Raw genomic sequence first — 14,596 nt, forward strand, 5'->3', positions numbered from 1 at the left:
GAGGAAGGAAAACACACTTAGAATAACGTCTTATCTTATCGGAGCATTAACTTATCTTTATCTTTGTGACACATGTGTAAAAGTCTTACTGATGCAAAAGGTGTGACATTATTTAGGCTGTTATTTTAATACTGCACACACATTCCCAAGAAATGATCTTCTTTATCTTTATCTTATTAAGAGAAATTATTATGTCATTATAGCATTGCTAAATCTACTGGTGTCCAAAGACTTTTGCACAGAACTGTTTGTGGCAAAACTGCACGTCAAAATAATGAATAATACCAGCAAAAAGAGGCCTTTCTTTCTTCGTCTACTGGCCTGTTGTCACTTCTTCTGTTCCTGTGATCTCATCCACAGAGCTCACACTTGCACACACCGACTTAGACGCGGCCTCCTTAAGCGTGAAGCTGTTTAGCGCCTGTGTGTTTATCTTCCATGTGCCACATTATGTGCCGTCTGCAGGATTGTGGAGCCTCACCCAGACCACATCTGTTTTGATTCACTTCCCCCCGTGAGGATAGTTCAGATGCCTCTTACCGTGCTCACCTGCTCCTCCTCAGACAAACACCTACATACCGTACACTTACACTGACGTACAACAATAGCCGGGAGCAATGGCTCGTATACGCTTCATTCATTTCTGAGCTATCAGTGTTGTCTCGTCGCCGTGCCGCTCGCGCTGTTGCGATTCAGCGCTGCACAAATAAAAACTGAATTGAAGTGAATTGAGTTCACGACTTTTACCACGTCAGCTTCGATGCACGCGGTGTGTGTGTGTGTGTTATTATAGCCTCTGTAGTGGAGGTTAGATATCTCTGTAGAATTCATTCATATTCTCTGCGATGAACTAAGATGCCATTATAGATTTTTAGGTCAAAAGTTCAAAATCAATAAATGTGCGTGAACACCTGAGACAAACTTAACCCTGCAATTTCCTTCCCATTATTCACTGCATCATAAACATGAAGAGTATAATACACTATTCTTGTTGCACACACACACCTAATGTTGATCCTTATATTATTACTAACCATTCCTTTTGTAACTAAAATGTTTTATAGTTATTATGTACATTTTATATTCAGCTAAATCTACGTCAGCGTCTCTTTTTTTTATCTTAGTAAATCTACTGTCTTTTATTTTATCACTTTAAATGTGTATGTACAAATACAGTAGTCACTTATTACAATATTCATATTCACCTACAGATAAAATTCACCTCCACGGCCTGTGCATGAGCTCTGGTTTAAAAGTTATTGAATGACCTTTGCAATTTGCTTCACCGTGCTTCACCGTGCAATGTGTGCTGTGAAATATTCCATAATGTGATTCTCCATACACACACACACACACACAGCAGAGACTGTCATAAGATGTGCTGCTCTATTTGCTTCTTTTATAACAGCTAACACGTCATACGTGTGCGAAATGAACGCGGACGCTTCACCGCTGAGTTGGCGTTTTTCTTAGATGAACGCATAGAGTTTGCATTTATACTATATACTTATACTTGCATTTATACTATATTTATACTACGAGACGAAATCTAAAATAATAAATGAACGCAATGCTTTATTTCCCTTTTGAAGACATAGAGTGGTAACATGAGTCCAGATCAGTAAAAACCAGTCAAACTAAAAAAAAGTCGCCTAAATTAAAGCGACGGCTGTTGTTTTTCCAGCCGATCGTCACGACTGATGGTTATGTGTGAATTGATGCTTGTGTCTCTGCAGCCTTATCCCCTCACTGCACTTTCAATCCAAGGCAATATGTGAACAACAGACAGGTTTATTCAGCGCCAGAATTCTCTGCCCTTCACTTTGGCAGGACTTTCCCCTTCTCCACCCTTCAGCCCTTCATCCTTTCCTCTTCCCTTCCTCCTTCTACTCATCTCTCTCCTCTTCCCTCTCCCATGGCTGGTTCCAGACAGATCCACGGCCAATGTGCACCAGATGCCCCCCATGACTCCACCCCATCCCACAGCCTGTCACTGCTCACTCCTCTGTTTGATACACACAGATGGAATTGCTATCAGTACTGGCTTCTCTGTCTCTGCCCCCGTCTCCCACACTTTGCGCCGCTCCTCTTTCTTATCCCTTACCAAGTGAAAAATAAATAGCAAAAGGGAAAACGGGTGGAAAGAGATGGAGGGAGGGAGGGAGGGAGGGAGGGAGGAGAGAGAGATAGGCTACAGCTTTGCAGCCAACATATGGGCCAAAGCCCAGGGTTTTCCTGAGCGACATTCTCAGTAATGTTCTGTCCTTGTAGAACATTGGGCTGCCTCCGCTTTTATGAGATGTGGTTTTCCTGACTCCACACAGCTTCCAGGAGACCCAGATGGAACCGCTAACAACCCCCACCACCGCCACGCACGCACACACACACTCACACTGTACACACAAACAGTCCTAACCCTAATTGCTCACACACTCTGAGGAATTCTTATTCAAACTATCAGGCGCATACACGGCCACAAAAATCAAACCCATCTACCCCAAACACAGGACTGAGTTTCAGTGGCTGATGCATCCTCACCAGGGTGTTTTAAGTTATTAACCGACTTAAATATTACCTCATGTTTCTGGGGATGTGTCTACATTTTTTTTTTTTGTGTGTAAATACTGCATATTGTTTCACTAATGAGCATGGCAGGGCCGGGGGGGGGCTAATTTAAAAGAAAAAAACAACAACGTGTGACTGTAATTTTGTACATGTGTACACTTACACATGTGGAATATGAGAGGTAATTACATGGATTAGGGTGCAACAGTGTTTGTGTAAGACAGGAAACCATTTCCAGTTGCAGGTGGGTCCTGAGGCCTTAGTGAAGGTACCACTTGGCTTTCCTATGGTGGTTTACAATGCTATTTATTGAGTTAGAGTCACATTTCAAAATGTCTGTCTTGTTTTCTCCCTTTGACTGCCTCACTGCTCTCCCTTTTCTCCCTCTTCTTTCTCTCACTCTGTCAACCACGAAGGTCACCGTATCTCTTGATCCTCGCCTGAGAAACTTCCATTTTAGGTAGTCGGGCTCAATGCAACTCCATTTTTTTGGACACATTCCCCTGCTCCAGTCTCCTCCATACGGCACACTTGTAACCTCTATTTTCCTCCTGTCCTCCTCTCCACCCTCCATCACCTCCCAGTGCCTCCCCTCTCTCAGAACCTGTTTTCTGTTATCACTACTTAATGTCTCACCCTGGGAGATGGACGGGGGAGAAAGCATTCTCCTAAGGTGGAAATTCTTACGTTCATATGGTTATGATTTGGTGGGGAGGTCAGGCTCGGTTTTTGCTGGAAGGCTTACTGTTGGCTCTGCGCTGGCCATGCTGGGCTGCAGACACTTCAAAGCGAGCCGGTGCACTGAATCAAGGTGATTCTTACCCCCCACCCCCGCACACACACACACACACACACACACACACTTGTCCTCCCTGTTGCTCTTAAGGGTGTCTTCTCCCTCCGTATTCTCAACTGCTCCCTTCTAAGTAAGCTGCAGATAAAAGGATGTGATTTGAGATTCAGAGGATCAGTCAGAGAAAGGTTCAGCAAAGCATTCAAATCTTCACTTTTGATTGCATGTTTTTGTATTCAACAAACAAAAAAAATGGCTTCATCGACAAGAAATAACACTGACCCCCGCGCGATGCGTGTCATTAGAAAGAAATTGTGTAAGTGCGTTCACTGTCACATATCTCACAGCTTACACAAGCTCACTGCCAGCTCCTTACACAAGTTCTGCCCATGCCAAATCCTCAGTCCTGAACCCGAAAACTCAAATGAATTCAAGCTGCAGAAGCAAGGTTATGAAGAGGTTACATTCTATGCAGGAATCTGGGAAATAATTCCACTTATATTGAATTTGGATTGTTTGAATTCTACCATATATTCAACGAGGCCTTATAGGTTTCTGTGAGTTTGTTTGATTTTATGTACTTTTAACACATAATACACACGTTGTCAAGTGTAGTTTTAGAACAAAGAGAAGTGTTTTATTGTTTAATATTCTCCTTTATTTTGCACTCATGATGCTTGAGGTGAGGTTTGGTTAAAGTTGACTAATAGCTTTTACAGTTTAATATGCAGGGCTGCAGAAACGCCAGAAATGTACACCGTCACATGTTACTCTCACTGTCTTTGCTGTTATGCGTCAGTTATTTCATTTATCTTTATTTATTTGATTAAAAATGAGTACATTTTTTACTAATGCGTGTACAAAGGAATGATCTTTTTCTGTAAATACTGAATATTAAATCATGCAGATTGGGCCTGAACTTATGACAGTGGTTTAGAATTATGAATGTTGTAACAACACAGTGCAATTTCCTCAAAGGAGACATCAAAGTAATTACACCCCATTTAGAAATCTCTTTCATGCCTCTATTACATGCTCGATGGCCACATGGGTGGATAACCTATGGTCAAATCTAAATATTGCATGAATATTCTGCTCTAATAAAATAGAACTGCGGAGGTCACATGCTGTGTGAGGCAAACATGGGATGTTTAACATACATGGTCAGGTCTGGGGTCTCCCACGGGAGCCCAGCAAGGGTTTGATCACACTAACCTCAGCACACACAGTATATGAGCGCCACCTTCTCACCCATTTCCCTCGAAAATCCCCATGATAAGGCCGACTTCAAAGCCTAGTAGCCAATCCTCCAGCTTTACCACAGATGCCGGTTTGATTCAGTCGCTCCATCTCTTCCCATGGCCCCCATTGCACTCTTAACACACACACACACACACACACACATGAAGGCACTTCTTTTAATTCAGTTGTGGTCTATATGTGAGAAAACCATCTGTTCACTTCATTATGTCTCCAAATCTAAGTGAAGAAAGGGAAGCACCAGTGTTTGTCCTTCTCTCCCCAAGACAACTAAACAATTATGACAATTTTCTGCTTGTATTAAGTGGGTGTACACTTTCTCCTCATCCCCCATGAACACCCTCACCCCTCTGGTTCTTTCTACTTTTACCCACATAGTCCATATCCTGGGGGAATTCCCTGAACAGGATCTTTTATTTACCTGAGTCTGACTCTGGCCTTTTCAAAGAGGGCCATGTTATAATTACCTCCTCAAACAGAATTCCTCTCTATCTGTCGGCAACCCTCGCTTCATATATCCCTTTTCATAAGTTATAATATCCTGTCTTGACTGTGCCGGCAAGAGGAAATGGCATCTGAATTCTGAAGTGGCTTTTCAGGAGGCTATGGGGGTTTGTTGTTGCAGAGGGAAATTGAATTTTACTTCAAGGTCAGTGACACTAATGACGGTGAGGGAAGGTGTTGATCTTGTGCCGCGCTGGTTTTTCTAACAGTATCCCGCCGCATCGATCTGCACCAGAGATTCTAGTCCTGCATTGATTGTCACACTGAATTGTTCGGAGTGAGGTGGAAATCACTAGTGCACTATAAGTGGTAATTTGGGACTGTAGACACTCTCAGCGGTCGGTACACAGTGCGGAGACATGGAGTGAGTGCGATGTGCAGTTATTGTAGATGCAGTACATAAACGTCCCAAACATTATAACTGATGCTTAATAAAGCCATTGTAAGTATACATTCAATCTAAATACTGTCTGTGAGTCGCACAGTGTGCATACTCACACGACCCCCAAAATACTGAGAATTTGAACCAGTCGCGTTCATGATTCACTGCCGCTTCTACGCAAGAGGGTTAGTTATGGGTAGGTGCCCTGCGGTGGGAGTAAATGTGTGTCACTTACCCCACAAATGGAAACATTTAGACACTGAAGTGTATCCTGAGGTGAGAGCTGCAGAAGCTCTCACTCATAAAGTAGCAGGGAGGCAGCTTGTGGAGGAAATGAGCTCGGCAGACGGGTGGAGGTAGAGGAGCGTGACACGCACTGAAGGACCTCACACACACACACACACACACACACTGGTGACCGCTGTGGCTGTGCTGTGCTGCGTGTCTATCACCGTCTCCAGCTGTGTTTGACTTCCTGTGTTTCGACATGATGCTGTGGTGTCATTGGCAGAGGGACACAGGGCTGCACTGTACCGCCCTGTGTGCCACGGCATGACCGTTTAAAAGGGTTCACTGACCCCATCCTGAACCGTCACCAGTGTGAGCACACCTGTGGAACTCACTCCAGAACAGCTGATGAAACATAACGGGACCTCTCAGTTTAGTAAACGCACACAAGTCAAGACCCTCACCCTCTTGCCTCTCCTCTCTCCACTTTCATTATCTCCCTCCTCTCTGACATGTTGTGCATGAGTGCTTTTATTAAGCAGGATGACCTGTCATGCAGGTGTGAAGAGGAGGAGGAGGTGATGACTATCCCCGGTCATCCACCTACCCACACTCCCTCTGCTTCTTTGTATGGTCTAAAGAAAGACACAGACACTTCCTCCACCAATTGGTCCAGCTTCACTTCACCTCGGACAGGAGAGGAGAGGAGAGGAGAGGAGAGGAGAGGTGGATGGAGGAGGAGGCAGTAATGAGGGAAGAAGCCGAGTGAAGCCTCGGCCCGAGAAAGTTCCAACTCAGTTGAATTGCATTATAGGTCAGGCTGTTTTTAATGGTGATTAGTATTAGCATGCATTGCAAACTCAGAGCCATTTTTTGTGTGTTTGTTTGTTTTTATTCCCGGGCACGCCAATAAACAATCAGTGCATTAAGTGGCGAGCAAATGGAGTCAATTCATCCAGTTTTGCGCAGATGAGTGCAGAAAACGAGGCGTGAAGCAGCCGCTCTCTGTGTTTGGAGTGGCTAATTAGGAGCCCATTACAGGGCATCTCAGCATGGTGCTACCCTGATTGTTTATTAGAGTTTCACTGAGGTGCAGGAGCAAGAGAGAGAGAGAGAGAAAGAAAAGGGGACTAATAATAGTAATAAATGGATAATAAATGGATGCCTAAAAGACACTCACAGCCTTGGTAAATGCCAGCCTCGGAGCCTCCGACAAAAAGGGCTCTTGTAAAAGTTAAGGGGGGAAAAAAAGGAAAAAATCTGTACCAGCACCGTGCATGTGCTTGGCTCCGAACTCTTAAATACTGTCTTATTAAATGGGTAAGTGGCTGAGTGCTGGGACCACCAAGTCAGTCGTGCTGTCACTGGCACACTGCTCTCTGTGGGCTGAGCAGACAGGATATGATATAGGGTCACCAGAAATGATGGTTTAGCACTCGGTGATGCATCAGTTCCCAGCACTCCCTGCTCCGCCTGCCAGTGGCATTCCAAAGGCATCTCGTTTTTGCAGAGGATGCAGATCTACGTTGTAGCCTCCTACAACGCTACCTTGAAAATGTGTGTGTGTGTGTGTGTGTGTTGGAAGGAAAACACTGTAATCAACAAAGACAACGGGGCTTTCTGAAGACGGAGGATCAATAGACCGCTACAGGTGACTGACCTCAGTGAGCAAGTACACACTTACACAGGCGTGGGCACGTGTACCTGCTCTACTCAGTGTTGTCTCCACCTAACCTATGGCTTTTGTGTGTGTGTGTGTGTGTGTGTGTGTGTGTGTGTGTGTTTACATTCACACATAGCCAAGTATCTCTCTCCCTCATCTTCAAGATCTAAGGCTCGATGCCAACTGGTGCTTTGGTGCCAGGCACTGCCTTATCGCCTCCCTGACACACACACACACACACGCGCGCGCACACACTTGCATTCTTACTCACACGTGCACTTTAAACAACCTTGTTGCAAGAGTTTGTGCACACACACACACACACACAGTTGTACACAATGATCTACCCTCCACATAAACAAAGATAAGCGCAGGAACGCGCAGCTGAGGGCCCAAGAGATACAAAGCTATTACTGCGAGACCACAGTCGCGTGGCTGTGTGTGTATGAGCGTGCAGTTGTGTTTGTGTAGTGCCAGTTGTAGAGCAGAGTTCTGTGTGTGTGTGTGTGTGTGTGTGTGTGTGTGTGTGTGTCACCACCATTTGCCAGTGTTGCAGCACTAACCGCTCACTGCATAGTGCTGGAGACTGCCAACCTCGGCACGAGGTGCTAAACCCCTCACACTGACTTCCTGTCAAGATCTTTGCCACCGGCCGCCCCGGCGTGCACATCGGAAATGTATCTGACAATATGATCACAGCAAGCCTCCGAACAATGTGCCAAAGAGCTCTGACAATTCAACAGTGGCTTTGTCAGCACCGTTGTTCCACATTAAGCACTGGATCACACCTTTGTGGAGCAGTGCGGCCGACTCGCTGTCTCCAATCTTGATCCCTGACAAAAATCCAACCTGCCGAGGTGACACAGTACAAAGCGTTTTCCCACTTTGCCGAGCTGACAGACCTAATTACGGCGGTAAATTTCTTGGGATTACTCCTGGATCAAGTCTCCTTAGTACTTTGAGCTGTACACCCAGTGTCCCTCTGGAAAGGAATTTCCTCAGATTCTACTGATTTTCCCAATTCCCAGGTGTGAACACTGAGAGTGTCTGTGTGAAATACTCTGTGTGTTATCTTTAGTAGTAACAATTATGTTTTGCCTCTTAAGTGAAATGAAATCTCATAAACCGCTTATTATCGTTAAAGCCTTGAGCCTGCCAGTGTGTGTGTGTAGCGGACACAGATCAATAATCAACAAAAAATCTGTCCATTTTTCATCTGGACAAATCATCTAAAAATAGACCCTTTTCCCTGGCTGAGTGACAGACGCTTGCCTTTGTGCAGCAGAGGAATGAATTCCTCAGCATTATGACCACATCAGTTCCTTCAGCTCTTTGAAAATAAATGCAGGACCGAGGCCGTTTTTTTTCTGTTGTTATCAGAGCGTAGGCCCAGTCACCTTTTCCCTTTATGGGCATGTTTTTGCTAATCTTGCTACTGGCCTCTACTTTTTAAGTTGAAACAGGTGTTGCACTTATAATGCTATCGTGTATTATTAGTGCGAGCGCCACAGCTTATACTCTTCAGAGGCCGTGTTTTCTTTGCAAATTCATGTCTTGGCTGCAAGGCTGATACCGTGTTTCAAATCATTTTGAGCAAGTCATTAATGCTATTTTGACATGGGTCTAATTTTAAGACGGACTTGCTGTGGGTCACATGTACTTGTTATAAAAAAAAATAGCAATGCAGTATTCATATGCAGGCAGACACAAGTCACATTCACTGCGACTCACAACTCCTTTTCTGTGTTTGCCATCCGCCGTGTGCCTATATCTCTTCTTTCTTTTTTAAAGTGATATGAAGTAAAACTAAAATAAACTGAAATAATAAAATCAATCTGGTGCAGAACTCAGCAGGAAGGTTCTGCTTGGGTCCCCACAGTCACTCTACTCTTGGACTTTTCTCTTCCATTTTCATGTCTAAGGATAGAGAGATTAAAGGGAGGTCATGTCTCAACCCTGAAGTGCTGCCATCACTCAAAGATGAACAGTGCCAAGCTACTCTCGCTCCTGCACTGGATACTCAACATCCCCCGGTGCTCTTTGGCCCTTCTGTTCATCCTCAACCCACCGACACACACACACACACACACACTCATAATCTACTCCAATGCATGTCACTGCATGTGTGTGCGCATACGTGCATGGCAGCGGCCACATCAAATACACCAAAGCAGCCCCTCTGAGACGTTACCCCATCCATTCTCATTCCCTCAAACTCATTCCAATACAGACAAAAGTCAACATTTCAAAACCTGAAAAAATAATAAATAAAAGTAAAGGCAGACTACATCTGGCACAATGTCTGTACTTAAAGTTTCCAAGTATGTGTCTGGGGAGGAGATCTGGTGGGACAAAGCCCGAATCGGCTTGGAAGCAGTAGAAACGGATGTCACGCTGGAAATTTATATGGTGCGGTTCAGGGAGCAACGGCTGTAAATTGACAAGTGATGCTTGTGAGCAGCGTTACCCGTCTGTTTCCCTTTCTCTCATCTTCTGTCTTTTTTTTTTTCCGCTCATCTTTTCTTCTCTGTGCGTCGCTGTTACTTCTTACATCTGTGTTGGCCCCGAGCATTATTGTTAACGGGTGAGAGGTACAGAAGCGAGCCAGAAGACAAGAAGTGGGGGAGAGAGAGAGAGAGAGAGAGGTAGCTGTGCTCGGAGATGTGGGAGAAAATTACTTGTATTCCCCATGTGACATGAAAAAGTGACAGACAAAAAAAATGTGAGGTTCACTTGAAGCCAGCATCTTTAATCTCTGGACAAAAAAACAAAAAAAAACCCTCAGTATTTTGCTTGGATGAACGTGACCCTAGAGTCCTGTTTTGGCAGCGGTGGGAAAGTGTGAAACGAAGGGAAACTATAACACAACTCTGACAGTATAATATGGAGTCAGCTGAAGATGTTTGTAACCAGAGTGCCCTCACAGTGCGTCAATATAATCCTGGAAAAAGGGCATCAAAGCTATAAGGCCTGTGTGTGTGTGTGTGTGTGTGCCATAATGTGATCATTCTACTGCATAAATGTCTCTAATGGCAGCACTCTTTTAAATAATGCACGATCCTCTTCTCTCCGTGGCGGCCACATGAGCCACCGTTCCTGACACATTTCCTCTGAGACACTAGACACAGAGAGCGAGTGCACAGGCCGTGCGACTGCAATATGATGCTGCAACACACACGCACACACACACACAAGACACAGAATTGCCAATACTTGGAGTAATTTCACATACATGTTCAGTTACTGAGCAGTAATTGTGGCATAATAATAATTATTGACCAAAATCCAGGACTGATGTCAGTCACTTTGATTCTTTGAAGTCATTTTTTCTGCTGATACCGACTGTCCATTTGAGGCTAAATATGCTCCATCACTCTACAAATGAACACAAATTGAGTTATCCTTTTAAAATGCACAAACTATGCTACTAGTCAGTGTTCTGCCAATCCATGTGGAGAGCATGTGTGCCAGGAGCCACAAGACATCATCGAGCCAGTGGACAGTTTCAATAATTGAAAATGTTATTTCATTTTCTGTGAAACAAAGTGAACCCGTTCTGAGAGGATGAAGTACACTGTGGTGATGTGCACACTGCCCCAGCAATGTTCTGCAATGACATCTGGCAGAGTGTGCTTTTCCCCCCGGCCCCCCCCCAGCGTCGCTGCACACCACTCGAGAACAGACAGATGCCAAGACCACTGTGGCAGCTCTGTCTCGCTCCCTCCCCGCGTCTTGTTTTGTTGTTTTTTTATCCCAGCGTGCCAAGTCGTGTCTGATATGGGAAGCATGCTGTCACATCTGGGCCTTCCAAGGAGCGAGACATGTGGAGGGAGACATGATACGAGACAAAAGCGGACACGGACACGGGGACTCTGTCATGCACTTACTGTCATGTACTGTACGTACGGCACGTGTGAAAATGTCACCGGGTGTCACGAGGATGAAAGGGCTTATGGGTGATAACGTGTGTGTTACACTGGAGCATGAGTGCAGGCTGATGCATGTTACACCCCTACCTTGTCTATTCCGCTCTCTCCCCCTCTCATTAACCTCACTTCTGATTGCCCCCAGGACTCCCTTGTGCTAATTGGGGGATATGTCTATGATGCATGCACTCCTGTACACACACACACACGGAGGTTCAGCGTTGTGCTTCTGACAGAGAGGCTGCTATAACTGGTGTGAGAATGAAAGGCTCGTCTGCTACTGTGTTTCATCTGCATTGTGAATGTGATGGCAAGTGCCTGGTTAACCCCAGCAGGCGACTGTTAGCAGCACTGTTGATTCCTGTACCGCAGACAGCCTTCATCTCCGCGCTGCTCACTTCAGCTCCAGCTAAATCAAGACGTGAGCCCTTTGTCTCCACATGAACAGCATCTCTGAGTGTGAGTTGATCATTTGTATTTCCCACCCGTCATACTCACTATCACAATTACTGCACATATGCTATAACTACACATTTAAAAAAAAAAGGGTTAAATGTGGTGACATGTGTTGTCTGTTTACTTCAGACAACACACACACATTCAAAGACACACACAATGACTGTCCCTGGTCCTGAGTGAATTAAAGACAAGTGTTCCGGCCTCTTGTCTTTTGTTGATATCTCCATTCACTTGGCTTTTGTGATCTGGGGAGCAATTTGCAGATAAAGGACGGGTCTACCCTGTGTTTGTTCACTGTTAGCGACGAGTACGAGCAGAGATACAAACATGTTGTGGGACTTGTACAGCAAATAGCCATTTGTCCCTGCACTGGGCCAAGGGAGAACAAGGGAAGGAAGAGAAAGAGGGATGGAGAGGTTGGGGAGGTATAGATAGAGGTAGGCATGGGTTAGGGTGACAGGGGGATGGAGAAAAGGGAGAGTATTTAAGAGCACTTGAGTGCCAGCAGAGATGTAGTCACTTCTCCCCGAGGACAAAACCAGGCCCCTCTGCACCATGGCATGATTTTTCACTTTAGCAAGCACCACTCAGTCCTCCTCCTTCAGTCCCCCTCTCCTTTCTCCTCTTCTCTCACTGTGTGCTTCAATGATTCCATCATTCCCTTTCATTCACAATGACTACAGGGGACACACACACACACACACACAATTTGACCCATTAGTCCCCCTGCCATGTGTAGTAAATAATTCCACTGTGAGAGCCATTAGCAAGTATCTCAAGGGTTAAGCGGGGAAATTCACAGCAGTCAAATGGGCGATTTGACAATCAGAAGATGAACTGACCACTATATGGTTTTGTTGCTTAATAGTTTTGCAGAGCTCACATCAGACCTGTGGCTGAAACTCTTCTTCATCTTCTCAAGACCCCACATAACGTAACATATGAGGACACTTACACACACACACACACACACACACACGCGACTTTCATGCACATTAGTTGTATTGTATTGCTACCCCTCGCACATGTGGCTGCGGGTCACTCTGCCAAAATCTAATGATCAACAGACCGGGATCCTATCACTGTTTGAGATTCAGCATCTCTTCAGACGAAAGGAAATGTAAGACACACTCGTACTGTAGTCCTGTGTTCCAGTGGCAAAATCAAGCTGTGTTAAAGTACCTGGACCTGTGTGTGTGTGTGTGTGTGTGCGTTTTAGTTAAGAACTGCACCTTACATGGCAAGAACACCACTCTGCCAGTGACATAGCCTTTCAAGAATTAGTGTCACCAAGCCAGAAACCTCACAAGGGAGACTGACTCTGAACACTGTAATGCATCTCAATTATGTGTAACTGTGTGTGTGTGTGTGTGTGTGTGTGTGTGTGTGTGTGTGTCGCCACACACCCTGCACATGAACCTGTGGACACACTGACTGCTCCTCTGAGCCTTAAGTTTTTAGTTCATCCTTGTATTTTTCCACAGGCATGTCTGAGGATTACACAGTCCCTCTGCTGTTCCACTGACCTCCAACTACACACTCAAAGCCTCACACACACATACATCAAAGCAGCTCAGCGTAGTACCCAGCGCTGGGTAAGGGGCTCACTGGCCTACTCACTCAGCAGGCTGCTGGCACACACTCCAGATCTGCCTGCAGGGATTGCCAATGGCAAATATGGCCTGTGTGTGTGTGTGTGTGTGTAATAAAGCATATGTTATTCATGTTCTTTGTCAGGTGTCTGTCTGAACTAGTGTTCAAATCTACTGATGTGATAAAAGTTTGTTGGAAAACTGGTTAAAAAAAAAAGGTCTGTATGTTACAGTGCTACAAAATTAAACTTCTGTGTGTATCCTCGCTAACGTCCCTGTCTTTCATAAATAGGATGATTTACTTAAAAAAAAAAAAAAAAAAAAATGGGCATTTCCCATTTATGGAACGGGGGTTTTAAATACTAGTTTACTCAGACATACAGATTTCTTAAAGAAAGTAAAGGTTTGGGATCAGGCTAACAGGCATGTCGGGCAGCAATGAACCAGAGTTATATGCAGCATGAATTATTAAAGCACCGAGGCACATTTGCTGAGGGGAAGATATGGTGCATGTGAATTATCTCTGATCAATATATAGAGTTTAGTGGTAACATGGTTCCTAATTACGCCCCCATTTGACCACACGCTCACCTTTTCTCCCACCTTTTCCTTTCATTCGCTTTCCAAGCTCTGCTCTCATCCCACTCTGCATCTGTCAGGCGCTTTGGCCTACACACTGAGCAGCTACACAAGTACAATGCAAATCGATAGGTCCACATATTAACACACAGACAGACAGCAGACAAGGTAAGGGCTTCTAGACCTCTGACCCAAACACCTTTGGCCCTCCAGGTTGATCAATAGTCAGAAAAAAAGTAGGGCATGAACAGCCCGTGGCGCTCTTGTCCTTTTCTAATAATTATTGCAATGTTATCTCTCTCATTCCTTCCGATTTTCCTCTGTGGCGGAGAAGAGAGTTTATTTCCCAGAGCTCCTCAGAAATCCCAGAAGTCTGTGTGCGCCCATATCACCTCCAAGCCAGAGCCAGACACCCTGTTAACAGCTATTACTATCATTGCCCCTCCTCCTCCTCCTCCTCCTTCCTCCCCCCATTCCAACAAGACTCAGAAAGAACACAGACATTAGCAAATCTATACTTATTGCATCTGGGTTCCTTTCACTGCCTTGTAATTCATATGGAGAGACATATTAGCACGACATATTAGCCTGGCAACAGGTCTGCGAGGTGTGATGCTACACTGACACCGAATTGACTTAGTCATA

At 45.0% G+C, this 14,596-nt stretch overlaps 1 protein-coding gene across 1 annotated transcript in view; it reads left to right on the forward strand.

Annotated features, from left to right (window-relative positions):
* LOC122769027 overlaps nt 1–13,542 on the forward strand; it is a 60,410-nt gene extending 46,868 nt beyond the window's left edge. The window contains exon 5 of the mRNA XM_044025286.1: nt 13,265–13,542. Coding sequence (XP_043881221.1) covers nt 13,265–13,486 — 222 coding nt within the window. The 3' untranslated portion in view covers nt 13,487–13,542. The remainder of the gene's footprint in view (nt 1–13,264) is intronic.
* The last annotated feature ends 1,054 nt before the right edge of the window (nt 13,543–14,596 follow it).

Source organism: Solea senegalensis, linkage group LG5 (assembly GCF_019176455.1).
Source record: "Solea senegalensis isolate Sse05_10M linkage group LG5, IFAPA_SoseM_1, whole genome shotgun sequence".
Lineage (NCBI taxonomy): Eukaryota > Metazoa > Chordata > Actinopteri > Pleuronectiformes > Soleidae > Solea > Solea senegalensis.